This window comes from Bufo gargarizans, chromosome 6 (genome assembly GCF_014858855.1).
Source record: "Bufo gargarizans isolate SCDJY-AF-19 chromosome 6, ASM1485885v1, whole genome shotgun sequence".
Classification (NCBI taxonomy): domain Eukaryota; kingdom Metazoa; phylum Chordata; class Amphibia; order Anura; family Bufonidae; genus Bufo; species Bufo gargarizans.
Window position 1 is genome coordinate 17,147,949 of NC_058085.1, and position 27,471 is coordinate 17,175,419.

The 27,471-nt window shown below is 45.0% G+C and overlaps 1 protein-coding gene across 1 annotated transcript in view; it reads left to right on the plus strand.

Moving 5' to 3' along the window:
* Window positions 1-12,880: 12,880 nt before the first annotated feature.
* The window catches only part of LOC122940402 (zinc finger protein 850-like), a 98,624-nt gene continuing 84,033 nt past the window's right edge, over window positions 12,881-27,471 (plus strand). Inside the window, exons 1-2 of the mRNA XM_044297068.1 lie at window positions 12,881-13,006; window positions 24,670-25,840. Of these exons, the coding sequence (XP_044153003.1) occupies window positions 24,768-25,840 (1,073 nt within the window). The 5' untranslated portion in view covers window positions 12,881-13,006; window positions 24,670-24,767. The remainder of the gene's footprint in view (window positions 13,007-24,669; window positions 25,841-27,471) is intronic.

The following is a 27,471-nucleotide window of genomic DNA, read 5'->3' on the forward strand; positions in this document are numbered from 1 at the left end:
CGTAGATACCTCACTCCTTTGCGCTCCCAGGGTGAGAAGCCATCTAATTGGAATAGTTCAGGAAGATGTGGATTCCTCCAGATAGGGGAAAACTGTCTAAATCCTTTTACTGATAACAGCGCCCGACATTTCTGCCAAACTTTGTATATCATGGAAAGTGTAGGATGCCCTGGCAGCCTACCAACAATTCCGTTATTTTCCAACAAGACCACCGGTGAGTCGTGACCGATAATGTGCGCCACCAATCTGGCTGAGGTAACCTCTCCAGGAGTCCTCCCCCATCCCCTCAACTGTTGCAACTGTGCTGAAATGTAGTAGAGCCATGCATTCGGTACTGCTAACCCTCCCTCCTCTTTTCCTCTTTGCAGAGTATCTAGTTTCATCCGTGCTTTTTTATGGCGCCAAATCAGATCCCTAAATAACCTATCAATTTTTATAAATATCCTACGAGGAATCCATACTGGGGAATTATGCAATAGATACATGAGCTTGGGCATGAGAATCATTTTAAGAAGATTGCTCCTCCCAATTTCAGATAACGGCAACTTGCACCAAGCCTTAATTTTATCCAACATTGTGATTAAGAGCGGCTCTATATTAAGTTTAATATAGCTGTTAGGATTTGCTGTAACTATTATCCCCAAATACTTGACCTGATGCGCAATTTGCAGCGGACTGGATCTGGGGACGAGATTCACAGCAGAGTCATCTAACGGTAAGAGAATAGACTTGTCCCAGTTGATACGGAGCCCAGACCTATCACCAAATTCCCGTATAAGTGCCATGACAGGACTTAACGACTGTTCCACATTACCTAAGTAAATTAACATGTCATCAGCGTAAAGGGACACTCTCTCCTCCCAAGACCCACATGGAAACCCTACAATCTTATCAGACTGAGCGCAGCAGGCAAGCCAGTGGCTCAATTGCAATAGCAAACAGGAGGGGGGATAGTGGACATCCCTGACGGGTCCCTCTTCCCAATCTGAATGACTCCTGATGTTCCCCCATTCGCCCGTATCCTAGCCGAGGGGCCGTTATATAACAATTGGACCCAGGAGATAAAGGTCCTCCCAAATCCCATGACCCGCAGCACTTCCCAAAGATAGCTCCACTCAACACTGTCAAAGGCTTTAGCCGCATCTAATGAAAGAATGGCTCGACCTCCGATAGACTCAACTCTTCTCTGAGTATTAAGAAAAAGGCGTCTAAGATTTACTGAAGTAGACTTGTCAGGCATGAAACCCGCCTGATCGCTATGAATAATAGTGGAAATGATGGACTGTAGACGATTCGCTAAAACCTTCGCCAGAATCTTAATATCAGAGGTCAACAGTGAGATTGGTCTGTACGAGTCAGGGGATCTGGGATCCTTACCAGGTTTGGGCAGGACCACTACGATAGCTTCTTTCATAGAAGCAGGAAGAGTTCCTAACTGAAGGGAATCATTGAAAACTGACAGTAATTGGGGCATAAGGACACTACTATACTTTTTAAAAAATTCTATCGGTAATCCATCTATACCTGGAGCTTTCTCATTGGGAAATGATTGTAGGGCTAATTCCAGCTCCTTGAGTGTTAAGGGACCTTCTAAGCATGCTACACTTGTCGCCGATAGTCTCGGGATCTCAATCCCTGTAAGATAATTAGCTATATTGGTAGAATCCACCTTTAATTTAGTCCTATACAGGGATTCATAATAATTGTGGAAAATTGACAGTATCTCCTCATCCGTCGTGGCAAGAGAACCATCCATCCTCTGGATAGACAATATTTTGGACGGTCCCTCCTGGGCTCTAATTACCCTTGCCAATAGCTTACCAGAACTTTCCCCCGCCTCAAAGTACTTCTGCTTCACAAAAAATCTGCGATTGTCCGCCGTATGCAATATATGCTGCCTCAGCCCCGCCTGAGCAGCTATAAGGGAGTCCTCACTTGCCCTGTCAGGTGTGTTCACAAATCTTTCCTCCGCCTCCACTACTAGAGCTTGCAGCTTTTTCTGGGCGTCACGGGATTTAGTTTTGTGTCTACTGATCTTTTGAATGTAAAGGCCTCTAACGTACGCTTTACAAGTATCCCACACTACGCTCACCGACGCCGACCCAACATTTTGTGCAAAAAACTCTTTCAATTCTTCCGCCATGCCATTTTCCCCATCAACCAGCTGTAACCAAAACGGTTAAGTTTCCATGTCCCGATCCCAGGGAGACGCCTATTGCCCAGATGTAGTTCTATAAATATCGGGGAGTGGTCGGAGAGGCTTCTCGGTAAGTATTTAATTTCCGCCACCAGCGACAACACCTCAGGTGAACCTATAGCTAAATCAATCCATGACAGCGAATGATGAGAACTAGAAAAACAAGAAAACTGACGCACATTCGGGTTCCTCACCCGCCAGATGTCATGTAGGTCCAGTTCCCGCAATACATTGGCAAAATTGGAATCTCTACTTGCTCCCGACATCCCACCTCTGTCCAATGCTACCGAAGGGCAAGTATTAAAATCACCCACTATCAATATAGGGCATTGGGGTAAGTCCTCAACATATCTCATAATTTCTTTCATTACCTCGCTACTGTAAGGAGGGGGAATGTACACTGCTACTAATATAAAGGACCAATGATAACAGGTACAATGGAGACAAATATACCGACCATTATCGTCTATGTAAGACGAGTGACATACAAATGGCAGAGATTTATGCACCAGAACACTTACACCCCTAGAATGTGAGGAAAATATAGAGTGAAATGCGTGACCAACCCACAACCTTCGTAAGACCGTAGTGGTGTTAGTAGATAAATGGGTCTCTGACAGACACAATATAGCAGGGTGAAAGTGTTGTAGCGCCATAAACATCGCAGTACGTTTAGTCGGCTCACCTAGACCCCTAACGTTCCATCCTATTATCTTAAGACTATTCGCCATGATACCACATATTATATTTGGCATCCACGCACACCTCAGCCATTCTACACATTGTCACTATGTTCCTTATATACCTCGGAAGTATTCGGACCCCGTTCCATCGCTCAGCCCACCCATTCCCAACCCCAAAAACTAACCCAAAAACAAAACAGCTAGTGGCAAGGATAAGAACCCTACCAAAAAAGAAACAACAACCAGGGCGAAAAAATTTCCCTGCGATCGGCCATATATATGGCGGAATTATTACCACAGGAAAACCCGTGGAAGAATATAAACAAAAAATCGGGTTGCCTATGCTGACCTGCCCACATGTAGGTGGATCTGCAGTGCATTAAGTATAGTTAAAGTGCACAAACACATTAAAACAGTTGCAGGTGACACCCACAGCTCGTCACCAGTTTAACATCATGATCAACGGACCCTAGATATAAACCTTCAGATAACATAAACATACGGTCATAAGAATGTTAGACAGTCATGCGGAACAACCAATACGCAAAGCAATAATACGCATTACATATCACACATGTCCCTTAGTATAGCTGTCAAATCTCACGTGCTCCAGCTCTAGGATAGTCCGGACACTCATCCCACAGATGGCTGTTATGGGGAGGAGGAGGGGGGGGGATCGGTCTATGGCACTGCTATGGGGAGGGGGTGATCGGTCTATGGCACTGCTATGGGGAGGGGGGATCGGTCTATGGCACTGCTATGGGGAGGGGGGAATCTGTCTATGGCACTGCTATGGGGAGGGGGGAATCTGTCTATGGCACTGCTATGGGGAAAGGGATCTGTGCACTGTTATGGGGAAAGGGATCTGTGTACTGATTCCCCCCCCCCCCCCATCTCCATAACGGCGTTGTGCACAGATCCCCCCCCCTCTCCATAACGGCGTCGTGCACAGATTCCCCCCCCCCCCCTCTCCATAACGGCGTCATGCACAGATTCTCCCCCCCCCCCCCATCCATAACTGCGTCGTCCACAGATTCCCCCCCCCCCCATAACGGCATCGTCCACAGATTCCCCCCCCCCCCCCTCTCTATAACGGTGTCGTCCATAATTTGTTTTAATATGGCCTTTGAACATGATTTTTCAAGTAAAATCATATAAACCTTTGTTTTGTAATTTTGGTGTTTTTTTCCTGATTAATCGATTAAATTAACGACAACTAATCTATTATTAAAATAATCGTTAGCTGCAGCCCTAGTCCCGTGTAAGCACCTTAGCTGGGATTCAATTGGTGATGTCAGCTTAATGGCATAGTAGAGTGTTTCTATGGCGGTGTGGGTGCATTCCAGTGTGCCATTGGCACTTTACTTGTGTAATTACCCTGGATTCAGATGGCATAATGGCAGTGCTTATGTGCCTGTACACCACAGCGTCTAGACTCCGGCCTTACAGCAGACGCAGGCTAGCCCTAGTTTGGAAGCAGTGTCCAAAATATGCTGTCCTAATCCAGCCTTGCTTCTCTACCTTAGGGGGCCCATACTCTAGGCTTAGGGTGCCTGACCCCACTAAGCCACACCCTGATCATGTTAGCCAATACTCCCTCCGATTCCGCAGCCAATAGGGATTAAAAAAAACGAAGGCAAAATAAACTTCATGTCATCTGCTGTGAGGAGATGGTGACTCTCCCTGCACTGTGCTGCTGTATGAGAGGGAGCGGAGTCCATTCAGGCCCTGCGTCAGGCGGAGGACAGGGAGTCTGAAGCTGGACCTCTGGCCGCCCTACTTTACCTGCTCAAGTAGCAAACAGCCTGAAAGTTTATTACAGGCCAGATAACGTCTGTCCTTTTGGAGAGCGCACACAGACAGGTGAACTGATAAGCAGAAGGACACAGGCCAATGTGTGGGGGTGGGGGGCCAAGTTCAGATGTCGTAGTAGAAAGGTATCCTGGCTTGTCTGTGCCATCTCCCCAATGGGTGGGAGGCGTAAGCGCACTGTGAATACAGCGACTGAACTTGGCCTACATGCATGAGGTTTAAAAACGACATCCCTCATATTTCAGTCACTTCAGCTGTCTTGCGTATGGAGGCCGGGTTACCAGGAACAAGAGGCAAATGGCCCATTTTATATATTTAAAGTATCATTAAATTTGTTTACCAAAAATAAACTGATCAAATTGGTGAAAGTGGCGTTACTTTTTTCATATGCAAGTCTGTATTTAATGTATAAAACTGTAAATGGTTCTGAAATGTTGGTAACAAACACTTTATTAATGCCGGTTTCTCACTTTTTTTTCTCTTTGATGTTGGGTGGCTGAAAATGGACAACCAAATGTTATTATTGGTCTCTCAGAACATGTCAACAATTTACATTAAGGTGCAGAGTTCTCAGACATACAGACGCCCTGCAGTTATATCTGTGCACACACTGGACAAGTGGTAGTTATTGAAAAGTTTTTAAATAAAGCATATATTTAATAAATCAAGTATGTGACTTTAATTTGTGTGTATGTGTCAGACCAAGTTTGGACACACCTTCTCATTCAAAGAGTTTTCTTTATTTTCATGACTATGAAAATTGTAGATTCACACTGAAGGCATCAAAACTATGAATTAACACATGTGGAATTATATACATAACAAAAAAGTGTGAAACAACTGAAAATATGTCATATTCTAGGTTCTTCAAAGTAGCCACCTTTTGCTTTGATTACTGCTTTGCACACTCTTGGCATTCTCTTGATGAGCTTCAAGAGGTAGTCACCTGAAATGGTCTTCCAACAGTCTTGAAGGAGTTCCCAGAGATGCTTAGCCCTTGTTGGCCCTTTTGCCTTCACTCTGCGGTCCAGCTCACCCCAAACCATCTCGATTGGGTTCAGGTCCGGTGACTGTGGAGGCCAGGTCATCTGGCGCAGCACCCCATCACTCTCCTTCATGGTCAAATAGCCCTTACACAGCCTGGAGGTGTGTTTGGGGTCATTGTCCTGTTGAAAAATAAATGATGGTCCAACTAAACGCAAACCAGATGGAATAGCATGCCGCTGCAAGATGCTGTGGTAGCCATGCTGGTTCAGTATGCCTTCAAGCCCTTTTTTAATATTGCGGATATGTTCCTGGACTCGGGTCTTGAGGCTCCTTGTGGTTCTCCCCACATACTGGAGGCCACACGGGCACTCCAGCACATAAATGACACCCACATTATTACACGAAAAATTACCTCTTATTTTAAAATTTGCACCTTCTCTTTTTCTGAATGATATGGTATCCACAGATCTCTCTCGATCCTTTTGGATGCGGGTTTTGCAAGGTATGCAAAAACCGCACCATGTGAATTTACTCTTGTGTGTGACCATGCATTTTTTTTTATTGGTGGCAAAGCTGGCACTATGGACCAGTCTGTTGGTAAGATTGCTAGCCCTCTTAAAAACTACTGGAGCTTTATCTGGCAAAACCTTTCTGAGAACAGGATTGTTTTTTTTAGACTATGCCAGTTCTTACTGATCATATTTTTGATATGACCCACTTTACTGTTGTATTGTGTTAGAAACATATATCTACAATCTTTCTTTTGTTGCTCACTATTTTTGTCTGTTGGGGGCTTATAGCTTTTTTTTTCTCTCTCTTTTCTGCATTGGTCTAGGTGATTTTCCTCATAACCTATCACCCTGTTCCCTATAATCTTCTATTTTAGTGCAATTTTTATAAATACGTTGCCTTTTTAAAATAAGAGGTAATTTTTCGTGCAATAATGTGGGTGTCATTTATGTGCTGGAGTGCCCGTGTGGCCTCCAGTATGTGGGGAGAACCACAAGGAGCCTCGAGACCCGAGTCCAGGAACATATCCACAATATTAAAAAAAGGGCTTGAGACGCATAGCGTCTCTCTGCATTTTAAGATTCACCATCAAAAAAATCCGAGGGGTCTCTGTTTTACAGGCATTGAGTTGGTCCACACTCCTATACGCGGAGGAGACTTCATTGTGATAATAAATAAAAAGGAGGTGGAGTGGATGTTTTTACTTGACATTCAGCCTCAGGGGTTAAATATTGAATGTGATGTAAATGCCTGTATAGTTTGAATACTGATTCTAGGTTTTCTTAGACTTAGGTGCTGCGCTTTGTCCCATTTCTGGAGTGTATTTATGAGAGGGAGAGACACAAGTTTTTATCTCTTTTTTATTTGTTTTAAAATTGCCGGCATCTGCTGTTCGAAATAAAGTTTGAAGACCGATTCCTTTTTAAAGAAAAAGAGCACATTAGAGCTCTAGATGACACATGATAGGGGAGGTGTTCCTTGATAATTTAAATCCAGTGGTATCCATTTGGTAATCAACGACCCAGATGAAGCATTACGGCGAAACCCGGGTCGGGCACTACTGACTGTTTTTAACACGCTTTTACAATTGTACTTTTGTGAGTATAATAAATATCTTTTATGTGACATATTGGTACGTATTTCACTATTGTGACCTCCTTCCCTTGAGATCGCTGGAAGTGTGAATCTGGTGTCATCCCTGGTAAACTGCCTTTTACTGATTGGATTGCGGTTTGGTTCGAAATTCCATTGAATCGACGGCTCCAGGCTCGGGTTGACTACACACACACAGAGTGCCCCTACAAAGAATACCGTCGGGACTTTCACTAGTGTGGTATATTCTTGGAATCTTACCTTTGAAAGTGAAGTGACATCTCACCCCTCTCTATTGTGGTGTAGAGGAATATCCACCTAATCGACGGCTTGAGGGGCATGTTCATCTCACCTGCAAAGCACTCCTGTTGACATCGACCGGACTTCTATCCATGCGCGCTTGTAGTGGAGTCTTGCGAGTATAACTTATTCACAAGGTGCGGTAACTATTGCATACATACTACACCATAGTGCGGTTTTCCCATTCTTTTCAGGTTTCCATGCCATTGCTGGGATAGATGTGTGTATGTGGTCCTATTAATTGAAGGCATTTTCCGAATGCAAAAGCATAAGAATCAACTGAAATAGTAAAAGAACTTCCTCTAGCAGCGCAATCCTTTTTGTATTACGATATTTTGTGGACTCTTTTTCTCACATTGTTTTCCCAATTTTTCAGACTGACCTTCATTTCTTAAAGTAATGATGGCCACTCGTTTTTCTTTACTTAGCTGCTTTTTTCTTGCCATAATACAAATTCTAACAGTCTATTCAGTAGGACTATCAGCTGTGTATCCACCTGACTTCTCCACAACGCAACTGATGGTCCCAACCCCATTTATAAGGCAAGAAATGCCACTTATTAAACCTGACAAGGCACACCTGTGAAGTGAAAACCATTTCAGGTGACTACCTCTTGAAGCTCATCAAGAGAATGCCAAGAGTGTGCAAAGCAGTAATCAAAGCAAAAGGTGGCTACTTTCAAGAACCTAGAATATGACATATTTTCAGTTGTTTCATCCTTTTTTGTTATGTATATAATTCCACATGTGTTAATTCATAGTTTTGATGCCTTCAGTGTGAATCTACAATTTTCATAGTCGTGAAAAAAAAGAAAACTCTTTGAATGAGAAGGTGTGTCCAAACTTGGTCTGACACATACACACAAATTAAAGTCACATACTTGATTTATTAAATATATGCTTTATTTAAAAACCTTTCAATGAATACCACTTGTCCTGTGTGTGCACAGATATAACTGCAGGGTGTCTGTATGTCTGAGAACACTGCACCTTAATGTAAATTTTTGACATGTTCTGAGAGACCAATAATAACATTTGGTTGTCCATTTTCAGCCACCCAACACCAAAAAGAGAAAAAAAAAAGTGAGAAACCGTTATTAATAAAGTGTTTGTTACCAACATTTCAGAACCATTTACAATTTTATACATTAAATACAGACTTGCATATGAAAAAAAAAGTAACGCCACTTTCACCAATTTGATCAGTTTGTTTACCTACAAGAAATAAATAAAAAATAAAGTTAATGATACTCTAAGTATATAACATTGGCCATTTGCCTCTTGTTCCTGGTAACCCGGCCTCCATACGCAAGACAGCTGAAGTGACTGAAATATGAGGGATGTCGTTATTAAACCAAGTGCATGTAGGCCAAGTTCAGTCGCTGTATTCACAGTGCGCTTACGCCCCCCGCCCATTGGGGAGACGGCACAGACAAGCCATGATACCTTTCTACTACGTCATCTGAACTTGGCCCCCCACACATTGGCCTGTGTCCTTCTGCTTATCAGTTCACCTGTCTGTGTGCGCTCTCCAAAAGGACAGACGTTATCTGGCCTGTAATAAACTTTCAGGCTGTTTGCTACTTCAGCAGGTAAAGTAGGGCGGCCAGAGGCCCAGCTTCAGACTCCCTGTCCTCCGTCTGACGCAGGGCCTGAATGGACTCCGCTCCCTCTCATACAGCAGCACGGTGCAGGGAGAGTCACCATCTCCTCACAGCAGATGACATGAAGTTTATTTTGTATTGGCTGCGGAATCGGAGGGAGTATTGGCTAACGTGGTCAGGGTGTGGCTTAGTGGGGTCAGGCACCCTAAGCCTAGAGTATGGGCACCCTAAGGTAGAGAAGCAAGGCTGGATTAGGACAGCATATTTTGGACACTGCTTCCAAACTAGGGCTAGCCCGTGTCTGCTGTAAGGCCGGAGTCTAGACGCTGTGGTGTATAGGCACATAAGCACTGCCATTATGCCATCTGAATCCAGTGTAATTACACAAGTAAAGTGCCAATGGCACACTGGAATGCACCCACACCGCCATAGAAACACTCTACTATGCCATTAAGCTGACATCATCAAATTGAATCCCAGCTAAGGTGCTTACACGGGACTAGGGCTGCAGCTAACGATTATTTGAATAATCTATTAGTTGTCGTTAATTTAAAACGATTAATCGGGAAAAAACACCAAAATTACAAAACAAAGAGGTTTACATGATTTTACTTGAAAAATTATGTTCAAAGGCCATATCAAAACAAATTGTGGACGGCACCGTTATGGAGGATCTGTGGACGACGCCGTTATGTTTCCCCATAACAGTGCACAGATCCCTTTCCCCATAGCAGTGCCATAGACCGATCCACCCCTCCCCATAATCGTGCCATAGACCGATATCCCCCTCTCCCCATAACAGCCCCGGCCCCGCTGCTCACAGCAGACTAATCACTGCATCTTTATTTTACCTTACAATGATGCTCCAGTAACAGGCAGAGCTGACGGCGGCGTAACGTCACTCACTCACGTGACGCACCTGCTCCGCCCACTTTATGAATGAAGGAGGCGGAGCAGGCGTGTCACATGAGTAAGTGACGTTACGCCGCCGTCCGCTCTGCCTGTTACTGGAGCGTCATTGTAAGGTAAAATAAAGATGCAGTGATTTAAAGTAAACCGCCCGCCCGCATAGCAACGAATCCAGTTATCGATTACATGGATTAACCGTTGCAGCCCTACACGGGACTTCAGCTCTTCTGACACAATCCTGCCGTGTCTTTAGGACAGATTCTGTTTACTGACTGCCCCCGAGACATGACAGCGACACAACAAGCCCTTATACATAGTGTGTAGTGGTGCATACAGCATACTCACTGCTAGGGCTGCACGATAAATCGAAAAAAATAATCAAATCGCGATAATCGGCAAATGCTATATGGTGATTTGGCCGACCCGAAAATGCCGCGATTATATATAAAGGGGCCCCGCGCACATAACTGCCTTTGCGTGTAAAGTATTTTACTAGTGTGTGTGTGGGTGACACAATCTCTCTCCTATTGATAACAGGTCCGGCCTCTGTACTCACTGTCACTATGAATAGACTGCAGCGAGCTGGCCGGCCGGCGCGTCTGACGTCACCTAGTAACGCTCCTCCCACCTCAGGAAGCAGGAGAGTTACTAAGTGACGTCAGTCACGCGCCGGCCGGCCAGCTCGCTGCAGTCTATTCATAGTGACAGTGAGTACAGAGGCCGGACCTGTTATCAATAGGAGAGAGATTGTTTCACACAGGAGTAAAATACTTTACACGCAAAGGCAGTTATGTGCGCAGTTTAGGACACATCGGGCAATGAGGGGGACCAGCATAAGATGCTATATGTCTTATGCTGCCCCCCCCCCCACAACACAGCGCCCTCCACAGATCCCCACAACTATGTCATACCCAGCCGGGTCAGCGGCTCATATGGGAAAATCCAAGCAAATAGACCTCTAGCACAATTCCCTTAAAATATCGCATCGCATATCGTTATCGCAATTTTTAGGGCCCTAATCGCAATCGCACAAAATTCCCATATCGTGCAGCCCTACTTCCTGCTATCAGACTGTACAGCGGTGGGCACTGTGTGCTCAGCTCCTCCGGCTCTGCTGGATGGCAACCCCTCTGCTCGTCTCTATGGCAACCCCTCTGCTCGGCCAGTCTGCTCTCAAGAACAAAATCTATTGGGTGAATACACATCAACGTTACCACACACCGGCTACAAGATACACCCAGCCCCATACACAGAAGCTTACACCCCCCTTATTGATCTGCCCCCTCTCCAATACACCCCATAAAGCCCCCCTCCCATCGATCTGCATCCTCATTTCCCCAGAATACACCACACCCACCCCCCTCACAGATTGACCTCCCCATAGATCTGCACCCTCATGGCCCCAGAATACACCACATGACCCCCCCATAGATCTGCACCCTCATGGCCCCAGAATACACCACATGACCCCCCCCCCCCATAGATCTGCACCCTCATGACCCCAGAATACACCACATGCCCCCCCCCCATAGATCTGCACCCTCATGACCCCAGAATACACCACATGCCCCCCCTCACATATTGACCCCCCATAACCCCTCCTCACAGACCTACACCCCCCCCATAGATCTGCACCCTCATGACCCCAGAATACACCGCATGACCCCACCCATAGATCTGCACCCTCATGGCCCCAAAATACACATGACCCCCCCATAGATCTGCACCCTCATGGCCCCAGAATACACCACATGACCCCCCCCCCCCCATAGATCTGCACCCTCATGACCCCAGAATACACCACATGCCCCCCCCTCACATATTGAGCCCCCCCCATAACCCCCCCCTCACAGATCTGCACTCTCATGGCACCAGAATACACCACATGCCCCCCCCCCCATAACCCCCCCTCACAGACCTACACCCCCCCCCCCCCATAGATCTGCACCCTCATGGCCCCAGAATACACCACATGACCCCCCCCCCCCCCATAGATCTGCACCCTCATGACCCAAGAATACACCACATGCCCCCCCCCCTCACATATTGACCCCCCCACAGACCTACACCCCCCCATAGATCTGCACCCTAATGGCCCCAGAATACACCACATGCCCCCCTCATCCCCAGAATACACCACATGCCCTCCTCCCTCCCTTCACAGATCTGTCCCTGCCTCCTTATGTATGAGCTCCTATGGACTCTAGGTCTGCAGCTCATCCAGCACACACAGCTCCTCCTCCTTCACAAGCTCCTGCAGTCTGGGTTTATAAGCACTTCCCACACTTGACCATGTGACCATGAAGGAGCATGTGACCAGTGACGTCACAGACCTCGTTCTAACAACTCCACTTTAGCATCTACCGTCCTGTACCTTCTCCTGCAGCACAACCTGACTCCGCCCACACCTGATCACATGGTCATGACATCATCACAGGTCCTGTACCTTCTCCTGCAGCACAACCTGACTCCGCCCACACCTGATCACATGGTCATGACATCATCACAGGTCCTGTACCTTCTCCTTAGCACAACCTGACTCCGCCCACACCTGATCACATGGTCATGACATCATCACAGGTCCTGTACCTTCTCCTGCAGCACAACCTGACTCCTCCCACACCTGATCACATGGTCATGGCATCATCACAGGTCCTGTACCTTCTCCTGCAGCACAGCCTGACTCCTCCCACCCCTGATCACATGGTCATGACATCTTCACAGGTCCTGTACCTTGTCCTGCAGCACAGCCTGACTCCTCCCACACCTGATCACATGGTCATGACATCATCACAGGTCCTGTACCTTCTCCTGCAGCACAGCCTGGAGCCCGACTCCTGCATGGTGGTAGAAATTACAGCCCAGGAGGCTCCATAGTGAAGGGTTGTCAGAGGAGGACACGCCTGCCCCCAGGTAAGTGGAACACTCATCACATCCACACATATAAGGCTCCACAGCCACAGAGATACACAGCTCCATCCGCCCTTCAGGCCAAGTTCACACTGCAGTTATTTCCTTCAGTTATTGAGCCCAGACCAGCAGTGAAGCGACTCAGAGATCAGGTGTAATGGGAAGATCCGCACTTGTTCTGTGGTTTTCTCCCGCACCAGGTTTTGGCTCACAATAACTGATGGAAATAACTGATCAAATAACTGAAGTGTGAACTCAGCCTAATCTACAAACTCCAGAGAACATGAAGCAGGAAGTAAAGACGCAGCTTCTGGGGCAGGACACCAGCCTAAAGATAATAACATAACATACAAATCACAAGAGGTTGGTTCTAGTATACAATGCATTTCAAGGCGGCCTTCCTCAGGTGCAACAAAAGCCATGAACAGGGGGCTTTATATAGAAGACATATCCAGGAGATCTCAGAGACATGGACTGGAGGAGGGGGCGTTATATAGAAGACATATCCAGGAGATCTCAGAGACGTGGACTGGAGCAGGGGGCGTTATATAGAAGATGTATCCAGGAGATCTCAGAGACGTGGACTGGAGCAGGGGGCGTTATATAGAAGACATATCCAGGAGATCTCAGAGACATGGACTGGAGCAGGGGACGTTATATAGAAGACATATCCAGGAGATCTCAGAGATGTGGACTGGAGCAGGGGACGTTATATAGAAGACATATCCAGGAGATCTCAGAGATGTGGACTGGAGCAGGGGGCGTTATATAGAAGACATATCCAGGAGATCTCAGAGACATGGACTGGAGCAGGGGGTGTTATATAGAAGACATATCCAGGAGATCTCAGAGATGTGGACTGGAGGAGGGGGCGTTATATAGAATACATATCCAGGAGATCTCAGAGATGTGGACTGGAGCAGGGGATGTTATATGGAAGACATATCCAGGAGATCTCAGACGTGGACTGGAGCAGGGGGGGGGGGGGTTATATAGAAGACATATCCAGGAGATCTCAGACGTGGACTGGAGGAGGGGGTGTTATATAGAAGACATATCCAGGAGATCTCAGAGACGTGGACTGGAGGAGGGAGCGCTATATAGAAGACATATCCAGGAGATCTCAGAGACGTGGACTGGAGGAGGGGGCGTTATATAGAAGACATGGAGATCTCGGAGACGTGGACTGGAGCAGTTGACGTTATATGGAACACATATTGAGGAGATCTCAGAGACAGTGACTTGAGCAGGGGGCGTTATATAGAAGACATATCCAGATGATCTCAGAGACATGGACTGGAGCAGGGAGCGTTATTGTCATGAATGTTCCTATAACAGGTGTCAGGAGATCAGAAAGACTGGCAACACGTTAATCTTACAAGTTCCTTGTGGATCAATTAGGGTTTTGTTGTTTTGGTAATGGCCACACCCTTTTGCTTCAGGTGTTGTATGTTTGGTCATCTGACCTTGCCTATTTAGTGCCGTCTCTCCCTCTCAGGGGTGCGGTTTATAGTTTATTTCCCTGGACTTCAAGCTAGCTGGTTGTTTGGATCTCTGATGAGCTCCAGGTGCTGCTGTTGTTCTCCTTGAAGCTAAGTCTTGTCTTCCCTATTTGTATTTTGTTTGTTATATTTTCCTGTTGTTTGTATCTAGGCCTGAGGGAGACTCCTGTTCATCCATCTGGTGGAGGAATGTGTCGTCTCTCATGCCCTGACACTATTCCAGGGCCTTGCAGTGTTTTGTAGGGCTCAAGGTTCCTGTGTATGAGCTTTACTACCATCGAGGTCAGCTCATATTGATAGTTTGCACACGATAGAGGAGAAACATTCTTGCGTTGCTCCAATGGCGATGGTATATTATGTGAGGCATGTTTATAGAAACTAATTTTCAATCTCCCCACGCTAGAGAAGCAACACATACTTGTGTTGCTCCACTGGCGATTAGACATTTTTAAAGACCTGTTCTACATACACTAAAGTTATATCCCATCGCTGGTGGAGCAAACCGAGTATAGGTAGCTTCAAAAGCGATGTAAGATTTTACATTTTATTTAACACTTAAAAAAAAAAATACAAAACAAATTAAATTTTCAAACAAAAAATATTTTATTTGATACATAAATGTTTTTAAATAATATAAATAAATATAAAAATAAAAAATACAAATGCCTATAGGTAGGACCGGTGGGAGTAGAAGGTTGGGTGGTGGAGGGGCGAACACTGGTTGGTCCCCCTTGTTCCTGTGCCCCTGTGGACATATAAGTGTGTGTTGGGGCAAGCACAACAGAGGGAGTATGCAATCTGGATGGGGGAGCAGGAGAAGGAGTTGACCGAGCATGAGTAGAAGGAGTGTTGAAACTGGTAGCAGGAAAGTAACAAGGAGAAGAGGAAAAATGTTGAGTAAAGTGCTCGGTGGATTGGGAATGGGGATGGGGAGGCTGGGATGGGGTCTGAGGAGGTTGGAAAGTGGGGTAGGTTTGGGAAGGGGGTTGTTGAGGTTGTGATGGCGGATGGGGGTTGGGGCATGGATGGGGGATAGGATGTGGGGCAGTGCTGTACTTGCCACAAGACACTGTCCACCTGTCTTCGGGCCTCAAACAGCTGGTCGGGCGTAAATCGTTCCATCACAGGGAGCAACGATAACCAATAGTGATGCAGTGGACCCAACTGCGGCGTCAGCACCGCCCCCTCCTGCATTCGTCGCACTGTGTCCTCAAAGCGGCAACTTTATTGGTAAATCCCATCAAGGACTCGTAAATAACCCTTGTGAGATCCTCGTAGTCCGCCTGACGGCTCCTACCGGTCCTCTGGCGACGCATCAATGCCTCAAAAAGTGGTGCCATTGTTGATTAGCCAGAGGGCACAGGTAGGGGAACATTGAGGTCCCAACCAGCTGTTGGAGTGGGACGAGAGGGAGCCGCGGTGGGCGGCTCTTCGGGTACCGCCTCTGGTGCTCCAGCTTCTGGAAGGACTTCACGAGCAGGTTCGGGCGCCCGAGTACTGCTAGATGTGCTGTAAAGGAAAAAAAATAAAAAATTTATGAAAAAATAGAGAACTATATGTGGATGTCCCGGACAGAGTGTCAAATGACAGTCTGCCTGGGCCACACACATAGATTGGAGATTAACATTCATAATTATTATAAACATTAGAGCTTACCTTCGCAGCTGTAGGGTTCGACGGAGAAAACATAATGCGGCCGCATAACGGTACGGCCGCTTTTGGCTCGCTATTGAAGCACTCTGGCGCTTGACCCCCTCGTTATAGTCCTTCTTATAGCGGTCCCTCATTGACCGCCACCGCACCAGGATCCTCGTCCCTGTCCACAAGAAAAATAAAATAATTAAAATTAATATTATAATTTTTTTACATAAAAAATGGTTTAGTATTTGATTGAACCTGCCACAACAATAAAAAATATTTATGTTCACTATAGGTAGCAGTGACCAACTTCAACCAGACACAAAACCAATTTTGAATGAAAATTAGACATGTGCATTATACAAAGTTATACTGTATACTTAAGGCACTCCTCCTGTTGACTTTCATTGAGGTTGTCCCAATTTGGCACTATGACTTCGCATATCTCAAGCCAGAGAAGCCGGGTAGCATGATGGTCTGCGTGGCGGCGGTCGGTGTGGTCGCACAGTGGTGGTCTGTCCTCCACCATCTGGATGAGGAGTTCATTGTCGATAATCAAACCGCCAAATTCCTCCTCATCCGTTCTGTTGGAGCCTCTGGAACCCTAAAAATAGAAAATAAATTAGAACCTCATGTTTGACATATTTCCAATTAAAAACACTCATTGAGAAAATACTCACACGAACACGACCGCCGCGTGCTCCCCGACTTCCTCTGTCTTTTGCTTGACGACCTCTATTGGAGTCAACGGGACGAGCTGCCTGTAATAGAAATAACAATTAATTTAAAAAAAATCAAATATTCAAATCATAGTATTGAGCCTAAAAAATAAAATAAAAAAATTACTGCTTGCTGTCGCACTTATCAGGCTCACACCAGAAAATCCCCCCCCCACACTTCAGCATAAAATAGGAGACGCGCAGAGAGAGTTACGTAGGCGGGGGGGGGGATACTGGGCAGCGGCAGCCAAAGCAAGTGGCGAGGTGATAATCAGTCATCTCGCCACTTGCTAATGTTAAGTATGTAAAGGGTTAATAGGATACCCGCGCTGGTCAAGACACTAAAAAGCCAGTGAACCATATTTGCGCCAGCGGAGGGTCTAGGCGCAAATGGCGACAAGACTACAAAGTCTTGTCGCCATTTTGGAATTTTGTTCGCCAATTGGAGCCCTGGGTGCATATGACTTTTTGATTGATTTATTATACTTTTTGTGATGTAAGGTGACAAAAAATAGCTTTTTTATTTATAGAATTTTTTTTATTTTTTTACAGTGTTCATCTGAGTTAGGTCATGTGATATTTTTATAGAGCATGTTATTACGGACGTGGCGATACCTAATATGTATACTTTTTTACTTAAGTTTTACACTAACTTTTTTTAAACAAAAAAATGATGTTTTATTGTCTCCATATTCTGAGCCATATTTTTTTTATTTTTTGGGCGATTGTCTTAGGTAGGGGCTCATTTTTTGCAGGATGAGGTGACTGTTAGAATGGTACTATTTTGGTGGTCATACGCCTTTTTGATCGCTTGCCGTTGTACTTTTAGTGATGTAAGGTGCCAAAAAATGGTTTATTTAGCAGTTTTTATTTTTTACGGTGTTTATCTGAGGGGTTAGGTCATGTGATATGTTTATAGAGCGGGTCAATACGGACGCGGCGATACCTAATATGTCTACGTTTTTTGTTTTGATTTTACTTGAAACTTTTAATTTTTGGGGGGGAAAACTTTATTTTTTCATTTTTTATTTTTTTTCCCACTTTGGGACTTTAACTTTTGGGGGTTTGATCCCCTTTACAATGCATTCCAATACTTCTGTATTGGAATGCATTGGCTGTATGAGTAATACAGTGTGTATTACTCATACAGCTTCCTGCCTGTGAGATCCAGGTGGATGGATCTCACGGGCTCTTCACCTTCCATGCCATCGGGTCCCCATTACAGCCGCACCGACGACCGCCCGCTGCAGCAACCCGTACATGCCGCAAACTGCAGGACCCCCCCCCGCGCATTGTCCCAAGACGCCTGCTGATTGATTTCAGCAAACACCCAGTTCCGATCGCCGCGCAGCGATGATCGTAACTACACATGACGTACCGGTACGTCATGTGTCCTTAAGTACCAGGACATCATGTCATACTGGTATGTCATATGTCCCCAAGAGGTTAAAGAGGCCCCCACTTTTCCCCTGGCGCCACCGTTAGGCAGGCCGGCCACCTCACTACCTCAGGCCCCGGCTTCTTTTCAGGCCTACCCGCAAATAGAGTCGCACCCACAGTCAAGTGGTAATGGAGGATAGGGCCAAAATCCTGCAGTGGGCGGAGACTCATGTACCAACTCTATCGGTGGTCTACATTCCGGGAGTAGAGAATTGGACGGCAAATTTCCTCAGTTGGACGACCGTGGACCCGGGAGAGTGGTCTCTGCACCCGGAGGTGTTCGACTCCATTTGTCTCCGTTGGGGACAACCGGAGGTGGACTTGATGGCATCCAGACTCAACAACAAACTTCCCGCCTTTTTCTCTCGAACAAGAGATCCCTGAGCGTGCGCCGTAGACGCACTGCTGGCACCATGGGACAGGTTCTCTCTACAATATGTATTCCCTCCCCCTCCCTCCTGTCCCGAGTTCTGCACAGAATCAGGTTGGAGGGCATCCAGATGATTCTCATTGCTCCGGATTGGCCCCGTCGTGCATGGTACACCGATATCATGCTCCTTCTAGGAGATACACTGTGGCCTCTTCCGCTCAGAGTCAATCTAGTCTCTCATGGACCTGTCTTCCACCAGCGTTTTAGAGTCGCTACGTTTGACGGCGTGGCTGTTGAAACCACCATTCTGAAGCAGCAAGGTTTCCCTGACAAGGTCATCCAAACCATGATTAAGGCCAGGAAACCAGCGTCGTCCAAAATTTATTATAGGACTTGGAGGTCTTTTCTGCGCGGAACGTAGCCTCCCTCCACTGCGCTTCTCACTTCCCATTATCGTTTCCTTTTTGCAATCGGGTCTGGATTCAAGTTTTTCTCTTAGTTCCTTAAAGGGACAAGTGTCGGCGCTGTGAATTTCTTTTCCAGCGTCCGTTAGCAGAACAGTCCCAGGTTAAGACCTTTCTAAAAGGGGTGGCCCACACTGTCCCTCCGTATCACCCCCCTACCCTTTGCCCTTTTGGGATTTAAACCTTGTCCTTGGTTCACTCCAATCTGCTCCTTTTGAGCCTCTAGACGCTGTTTCCCTCTGTATTCTTTTTTGGAAGGTTGCATTCCTGGTGGTAATCGCATCTACAGGTGCGTTTCGGAATTGGCAGCGCTTTCTTGTAAGGAGCCCTTTCTTGTTTTCCACTGCCCGTTACCTTCTTTTCAGCCGAAGGTAGTCTCTGCCTTCAACGTCAACGAAGACATTGTTCTCCCTTCGTTTTGCCCCTCTCCCTCACATCTTAGGGAGCGAGCTGTCCATCATCTGAATGCGGTTCGGGCTCTGAGGATTTACCTGTCCCTTTCTAGTTCATTCCGCCGTACGGACTCCCTATTCGTTGTGCCTGAAGGTCCCCGCAAAGACTTGCCAGCCTCTAAGATGACGATTGCTAGGTGAATTCGCTCTGAAATTGCTGAGGCATACCGCTCCCGGGGCACGGCCCACTCGATCAGGGCAGTGGGCGCTTGTTGGGCTCGTTTCCACCATGCTTTCGCCTCACAGCTGTGTAAGGCAACGACTTGGGCTTCCTTGCACACATTCAATAAGTTCTATCAGGTGCATACCTTTGCATCAGCGGACGCCGCTCTGGGCCGCAAGGTCTTGCAGGCAGCGATGTCTTAAGCTTCCGTGAGGACGTTGTTCATGGGTGTGTAGTTCTTCCCTCCCCGTGGACTGCTTTGGAACGTCCCACGGTCCTGTGTCCCCAGATACTACGAGCGAGAAAACAAGATTTTTGTGGACTCGCCTGTAAAATCCCTTTCTCGTTTAGTTCATTGGGGATCACAGCTCCCACCCATTATTGTTCTATTTTTCTCCTACTGCTTGGGCACAAACTGATATGCTCTCTCCAGGCTGGAGGGGGTATAGCTGGCAGAGGAGGAGCTAACAATTTTCAGCCTAGTGTCGCCTCCTAGTGGCAGTAGCAGCTATACCCACGGTTCTGTGTCCCCCAATGAACTAAGCGAGAAAGAGAAAAAATTTTATTTTTTTTCTACCTCCTTTTAGGTGTGCAAACTACAACATTGCCATGTTATCTTAAAGAGGACCTTTCATGTGTTGTGTTTTTTTTTTTTTTTTCTCCCTGGCTATGATGCTCTCCGCTGTGATTGGATCGTGGCACAGCCATGGAGAAGGAAATGCCCATTGAGAAACCCTGGCGTCTCCTCCTTCCTGTACCGATGCTCAATATTAACATACTGAGCGGAAAAACTGCAGGGGGGCACAGTGGGGCGTAGGAGCGATATTTGAAAAAAAAAACTGTCAGGGTGGCAGCATCAGTGGGGGGTGCTCCACAACCTCTTTAAAGCTGATGAGCTTGGGCAAGAGAAGCTACAAAGATCAGTTGGTAATCTGCATCAAGCAGCAAGTTTCCTTCTGGATTTCTCTCCTCCGTCTACAACTGGACAACGTGGTCGGTGATAATAGAAGGAACACTTCATTTGGGGGAAAAAACATGTTCCCCGCATGGCACACATCATAAATTTAGTGGTGCATCAAATTTTGAAAAAGCAAAGTGGCTTGCAGATGATGTTGGTCATGTCCAGGGACTGTCCAGCCATTCTTATGCGGCTGAACTTGAAGTGACACAATGGTCTGCCTTTGTACAGTTTGAATTCCACCTTACATATGCTGAAGCATTGCTATGAGCAGCGTAAAGATATTAATGATTTACATGATGCACAAGACCACCACAGCAGAGCATATGTTGGTTTGTTGCTCAGGCAGTGGCGGCTCATCAGGGCCAGATGTCGCATACTCAACCCCTTCGAAGGGCCACCAGAGTAGAGACCAGCATTAACATGGCATCACCCTGATATTTATATTTGAACAAATGCTCACACTGATGCAACAAAGACTAGAGGAAGAACAACCTCCACAGCTTTCTGGGGATCCTGTAGCTGATAGTAACCTGGACGGACGAAGTCGCATAAAGGAGGAAGTGGAAGAGGAGAAGTTTGTGGTACAGGGAGACATAGACTTTTCCCAGGCACAGCTAGGGAAGGAGGTTGGCGCTCGGTATGATAGATATGATGATGATGATGACGACGATGACATTGGCCATGACCAACCATTGCAGTGGGGTCTTAAATAACTGGGTCCACAGGCTTCCATAACAAACTGCATGCTTGGTTGCCTACATGCTGGCAAGCATATGGTTAGCATCAAGCAAGGTGATGACTACTAGATAGCCATACTTTTAGATCATTGCAATCGAAGCAAAATTGGGAGAAAGTTTTTTACTGATGCCTGTCACCTGTATTTCTGTCCAGGAGTCCTATCTCCAACAGAGACCTTCCACCCTCCTTGGTCGTGCTACCCCTACGATAAGTCTCAGGCCTCTTTCACACGGGCAAGTTTTCCGCGCGGGTGCAATGCGTGAGATGAATGCATTGCACCCGCACTGAATCCACACCCATTCACTTCTATGGGGCTGTGCACATGAGCTGTGATTTTCACGCATCACTCGTGCATTGCGTGAAAATCGCAGCATGCTCTATGTTGTGCGTTTTTCACGCAACGCAGGCCCCATAGAAGTGAATGGGGCTGCGTGAAAATCGCAAGCATATGCAAGCAAGTGTGGATGCGGTGCAATTTTTCACACATGGTTGCTAAGACACGATCGGGATGGGAACCCGATCTTTATTATTTTCCCTTAAAATAAATAAAAATCATCTAAATCATCCTCAAATAATGGCCGTTAAAAATGAATGCAAAACGTCCAGACGACCAAGAAAGCAATGGAAAAAATGGTTGAAAAATGTGTCAGTTTTTTATGGCCTTTTTTTTTCACGTGTTTTCACTTAAGAGCTCATACAAAAAAAGTCTCTCCACTTAACACCAGATATTTGCCTGCTGCTGGGAAGAGCATGATGTGCTCGGTATTACTTTTTCAGCTTTATTCAAAGTATAGGAGCTTCACTGATGTAAAGGGAACACTAAGGGACAGAACTACTGTGTGGGGACACTTGGGGGCATAACTACTGTTTGGAGACCTTGAGGACATTCTACTGAGTGGGGGCACTTTGGGAGCATCAGTACTGTGAAGAGGGCACTAAGGGGGCATTCCACTGTGAAAGGGACACAGAGGGGAGATAACTATTGTGTGGGGCACTAAGAGGAGATTCGTTGCCTCTTGTTCAGCGCTAGGAAATGTTTTATTTATATATCTTTTAACCCCTTAAGGACCACACAATTTTTAGCAAATCTGACGTGTCATTTTATGTGGTAATAATAACTTTAAAATACTTTTACTTATCCAGGCCATTCTGAGAATGTTTTCTCGTCACATATTGTACTTCATTTACCAAAAATGTAGAAAAATTTCCTAATTTCAATTTCTCTACTTTTATAATAGATAGTAATAACTCCAAAATAGTTAATATTTTACATTCCCCATATGTCTACTTTAAGTTTGGATCATTTTGTGAATACCATTTTATTTTTTGGGGACGTTGGAAGACTTAGAAGTTTAGAAGCAAATCTTGAGTTTTTATTCAGAAAATTTCCAAAACCAACTTTTTAAGGACCAGTTTAGGTCTGAAGTCACGTTGTGAGGCTTACATAATAGAAACCACCCAAAAATGACCCCATTTTAGAAACTACGGGATAAGGTGGCAGTTTTGTTGGTACTATTTTAGGGTGCATATGATTTTTGGTTCCTCTATATTACACTTTATGTGAGGCAAAGTAACAAAAAATAGCTGTTTTGGCACAGTTTTTATATTTTGTTATTTACAATATTCATCTGACCTGTTAGATCATGTGGTATTTTTATAGAGCAGGTTGTTACAGACGCGATAATACCAAATACGACTACTTTTTTCTCCATATTCTGAAACACCTAGATGTTTAAAATTTTTGGGCGACTGTCTTATTTAGGGTCTACTTTTTTTTTGGAATGAGATGACTGGTACTATTTTTTGGGTGCCTATGACTTTTTGATCGCTTGGTATTACACTTTTTGTAATGTAAGGTGACAAAAAATGGCTTTTTTGACACACTTTAATTTTTTTTACGCTGTTCACCTGAGGGTTTAGGTCATGTAATATTTTTATCCAGCAGGTTCTTACGGACGCGGTAATACCTAATATGTATACTTTTTATTTATTTAAGTTTTACACAATAACAGCATTTTTGAATAATAAAAAAATCATGTTTTAGTGTTTCCATATTGTGAAAGCTATAGTTTATTTTTTGGGCGATTGTCTTTGGTAGGGTCTTATTTTTTGTGGGATGAGATGATGGTTTGATTGGTACAATTTTAGGGTGGGTATGACTTTGTGATCGCTTGCTTATTACACTTTTTGTGATGTAAGGTGACAAAAAAATTGCTTTTTTTTGCCACTGTTTCTATTTTATTGTTTTTACGGTGTTCATCTGAGGGCTTAGATCATGTGATATTTTCATAGAGCAGTTTGTTACGGACGTGGCAATACCTAATATGTATGATTTATTTTATTTAAGTTTTACACAATAATATTTTTTGTTTTAGTGTCTCCATAGTCAGAGAGAAATAGTTTATTTAACATTTTTTGGGTGGTAGAGCAGGTTGTTACGGACGTGTCGATACCTAATATGTCTACTTTTTTTATTTTATTTTTTACATTTAACACAACAACAAAAAATTATGTTTTAGTGTCTCCATAGTCTGAGAACCATAGTTTTCTGTATTGTACTGAATTGAACGGTCAGCGTCTTACACAGTAAGACGCTGACAGTTGCCTAGGAGACCCAACCCTCAGGCTGGATCTCCTGAGCTTTTGTAGCTGGCAGGCCCTGTGTATGGCATCGGGGCTGCCATGGCAACAATCGGTTCCCCGCCAGCGCAGCACAAGGATCCGATGGCTAAGGAGAGGGAGCGCAAACCTCCCATATGCCGTGGCATATGAGGGGTTGATCCACCGGCATTGGCCTTATCATCGATGCTGGTGGATGCAGCAGGGATCCGGCTGTCAGTAACAGCCGGATTCCTGCCGCTGATCGCGGCACCGCACATGGGGGATAGAAAGGATCGCAGGACGAGAATGCTCTTCCTGGTGCACAATAAGCCATTTAGGACGAGCATTCTCCTCCTGGGTCCTTAAGGAGATAAATGACTGGGTGGGGGTTGCAGGGAAGTTGCTCAAGGTGGGAGTCAACGTTTTCTAGTTATGCCCCTCGGTCTACTATTAGATTGTGGTCTGTTTGGCCACCACTGTTTTAGTCAAATGTTACTTGAATTTTGTGCCATGCCTTGTAATTTCTGTGGATTTTTTTTTTTTATTGGAAAAGTTATAAAACTTCAATACAATTTTAATGTTATTCATCAATAATAAAATGTGTTTTATTCTTGACAGATGACTGTACCAGGAACTTAGAGAAACATCTGGTATCTTCAGATTTTGAAGTAGATGTTTGTGGTATCACACGAGATACATGTGAAGAAAATGCTAATATGCAAGATATACCCTCATCCAGTCACAGCAATGCATCATTTGATTATTTTAAACAGGTCCAATCTTCTGATTCATCACAGACTGTAACACAGAATAAAAGTCACAGAAGTGGTGCTAAACATCAAACAGCTCACGTAAAAGAGAAGCCATTTTCATGTTCAGAATGTGGAAAATGTTTTAGATTTAAATCCGGTATTGCTAGACATGAGAGAAATCACACAGGGGAGAAGCCATTTTCATGTTCAGAATGTGGTAACAGTTTTGAATATAAATCAGCTTTTGTTGCACATCTGAGAATTCACACAGGGGAGAAGCCATTTTCATGTTCAGAATGTGGGATTTGTTTTCACCAGAAATCAGCTCTTATTGTACATCAGAGAATTCACACAGGGGAGAAGCCATTTTCATGTTCAGAATGTGGGAAAGGTTATCCTTCGAATTCATCTCTTCGTAAACATCAGAAAAAGCACGCAGTGGAGAAGCCATTTTCATGTTCAGAATGTGGGAAATGTTTTAAGATGAAATCAGGTCTTGTTGTACATCAGAGAAATCACACAGGGGAGAAGCCTTTTTCATGTTCAGAATGTGGGAAACATTTTAAACAAAAATCACACCTTGTTGCACATCAGAGAAATCACACAGGGGAGCAGCCATTTTCATGTTCAGAATGTGATAAATGTTTTAAGCAGAAATCAGCTCTTGTTGAACATCAGAGAAATCACACAGGGGATAAGCCATTTTCATGTTCAGAATGTGGGAAATGTTTTAAGCAGAAATCCGCTCTTGTTGACCATCAGAGAAATCACACAGGGGATAAGCCATTTTCATGTTCAGAATGTGGGAAATGTTTTAACCATAAATCAGCTCTTGTTATTCATCAGAGAAATCACACAGGAGAAAAACCATTTTCATGTTCAGAATGTGAGAAATGTTTTACCAATACATCATCTCTTTTTAAACATCAGATAATTCACACAGGGGAGAAGCCATTTTCATGTTCAGAATGTGGGAAATGTTTTAACCGTAAATCAACTCTTGTTATACATCTGAGAATTCACACAGGGGAGAAGCCATTTTCATGTTCAGAATGTGATATGTGTTTCTACCATAAATCATTTCTTGTTAAACATCAAAAAACCCACATATAAGAGAAGCCATCTTCATGCTTAGCCCGTTTGTGACCTCCCTTATGTGTTTTTATGGTGGTCACGAACTGGCTTTATTCCTTCAGATTCTCCTTTTTACAGGGAGATAAAACAGTGCCTTGCTTTCAGTTACCAGTGGTAGCTGAGGGCTTGGAGCGATGATTGGGACCGCTGTGAGAGCTCCCCAAACAAACAGTCTCCTGTATTGAAAGAATATTGGTAATCAAAGGACAGATCCAGTTAAAAATGAAACTGTTTTTTTTTTTTTAAAATATCTCCTCTAAACACAAATGTTTGGTGAGAAAAAAAAATAAAAAATTTCACAAAGGGACCACCCAGCCTTTGATCGGTATGGGGACCCTCCATTCCGGTAAAACTGCAAATACAGGGGCCTATATGTGAAAGTCCCAAAAAAAAGCTGAATTCCGAAAAGAGCTGGTGTCCAGACATGTGGAAAAAGGGGCATCGTTCACACTTGTAAAAGGACAGTTATTTGCAGTCAAGTGGAATAACAGATGTAACATAGTATATAAAGCTGTCCATCCAGCCTGTTATCCTGCAACTTCATCCAGAGGAAGGCAAAAAAAAAAAAAATCCCCACTTTAGGGGGAAAAAACTTTGTTCCCGACTCCAATTAGAATAACTCCCTGGATCAACGACCCCTCTCTAGTAGCTATAACCTGTAATATTATTACACTCCAGAAATACATCCAGGCCCCTCTTGAACTCTTTTAGTGAACTCACCATCACCATCTCCTCAGGCAGAGAGCTCCATAGTCTCACTGCTCTTACCGTAAAGAATCCTTTTATGTTTGTGCACAAACCTTCTTTCCTCTGATGTCCCCTCGTCATAGTCCTGGGGATAAATGGATGATGGGAGTGATCTCTGTACTGACCCCTGATGTATTTATATATCGTTATTAGATCTCCCCTCAGTTGTCTTTTCTATAAATTGAATAATCCTAATTTTGATAATCTTTCAGGGAACTGTTGTTCACCCATTCCAGTTATTACTTTAGTTGCCCTCCTATTAACCCTCTTCAGATCTGCTATATCTGCCTTGTTCACAGGAGCCCAGAACTGTACACAGTACTCGATGTGTGGTCTGACTGGTGACTTGTAAAGTGGCAGGACTATGTTCTCATCATGTGCATCTATGCCCCTTTTGATGCAACCCATCATCTAATTGCCCTTGGCCGCAGCTGCCTGACACTGGTTTCTACAGCTTAGTGTGCTGTTCACTAAAATTCCTAGGTCCTTTTCCATGTCAGTGTTAGGCCTAGTTCACACAAACGTGTGTGACCCGTGGCCGTATTGCGGGCCGCAATACACGGCCACAGTTCCGTGTGCATTCACTTCAATGGGTCCGCAAAACCGGAATTGCGGAACGGCCGCACGGAACGGGACCACTCGGAAGCACTACGGAGTTCTTCCGTGGGGTTGCGTCCTGTACTTCCGTTTCGCAAAAAGATAGAACATGTCCTATCTTTTTGCGGAACGGGCGGATCGCGGACCCATTAAAGTGAATGGGTCCGCGATCCGATGCGGCTGACCTACG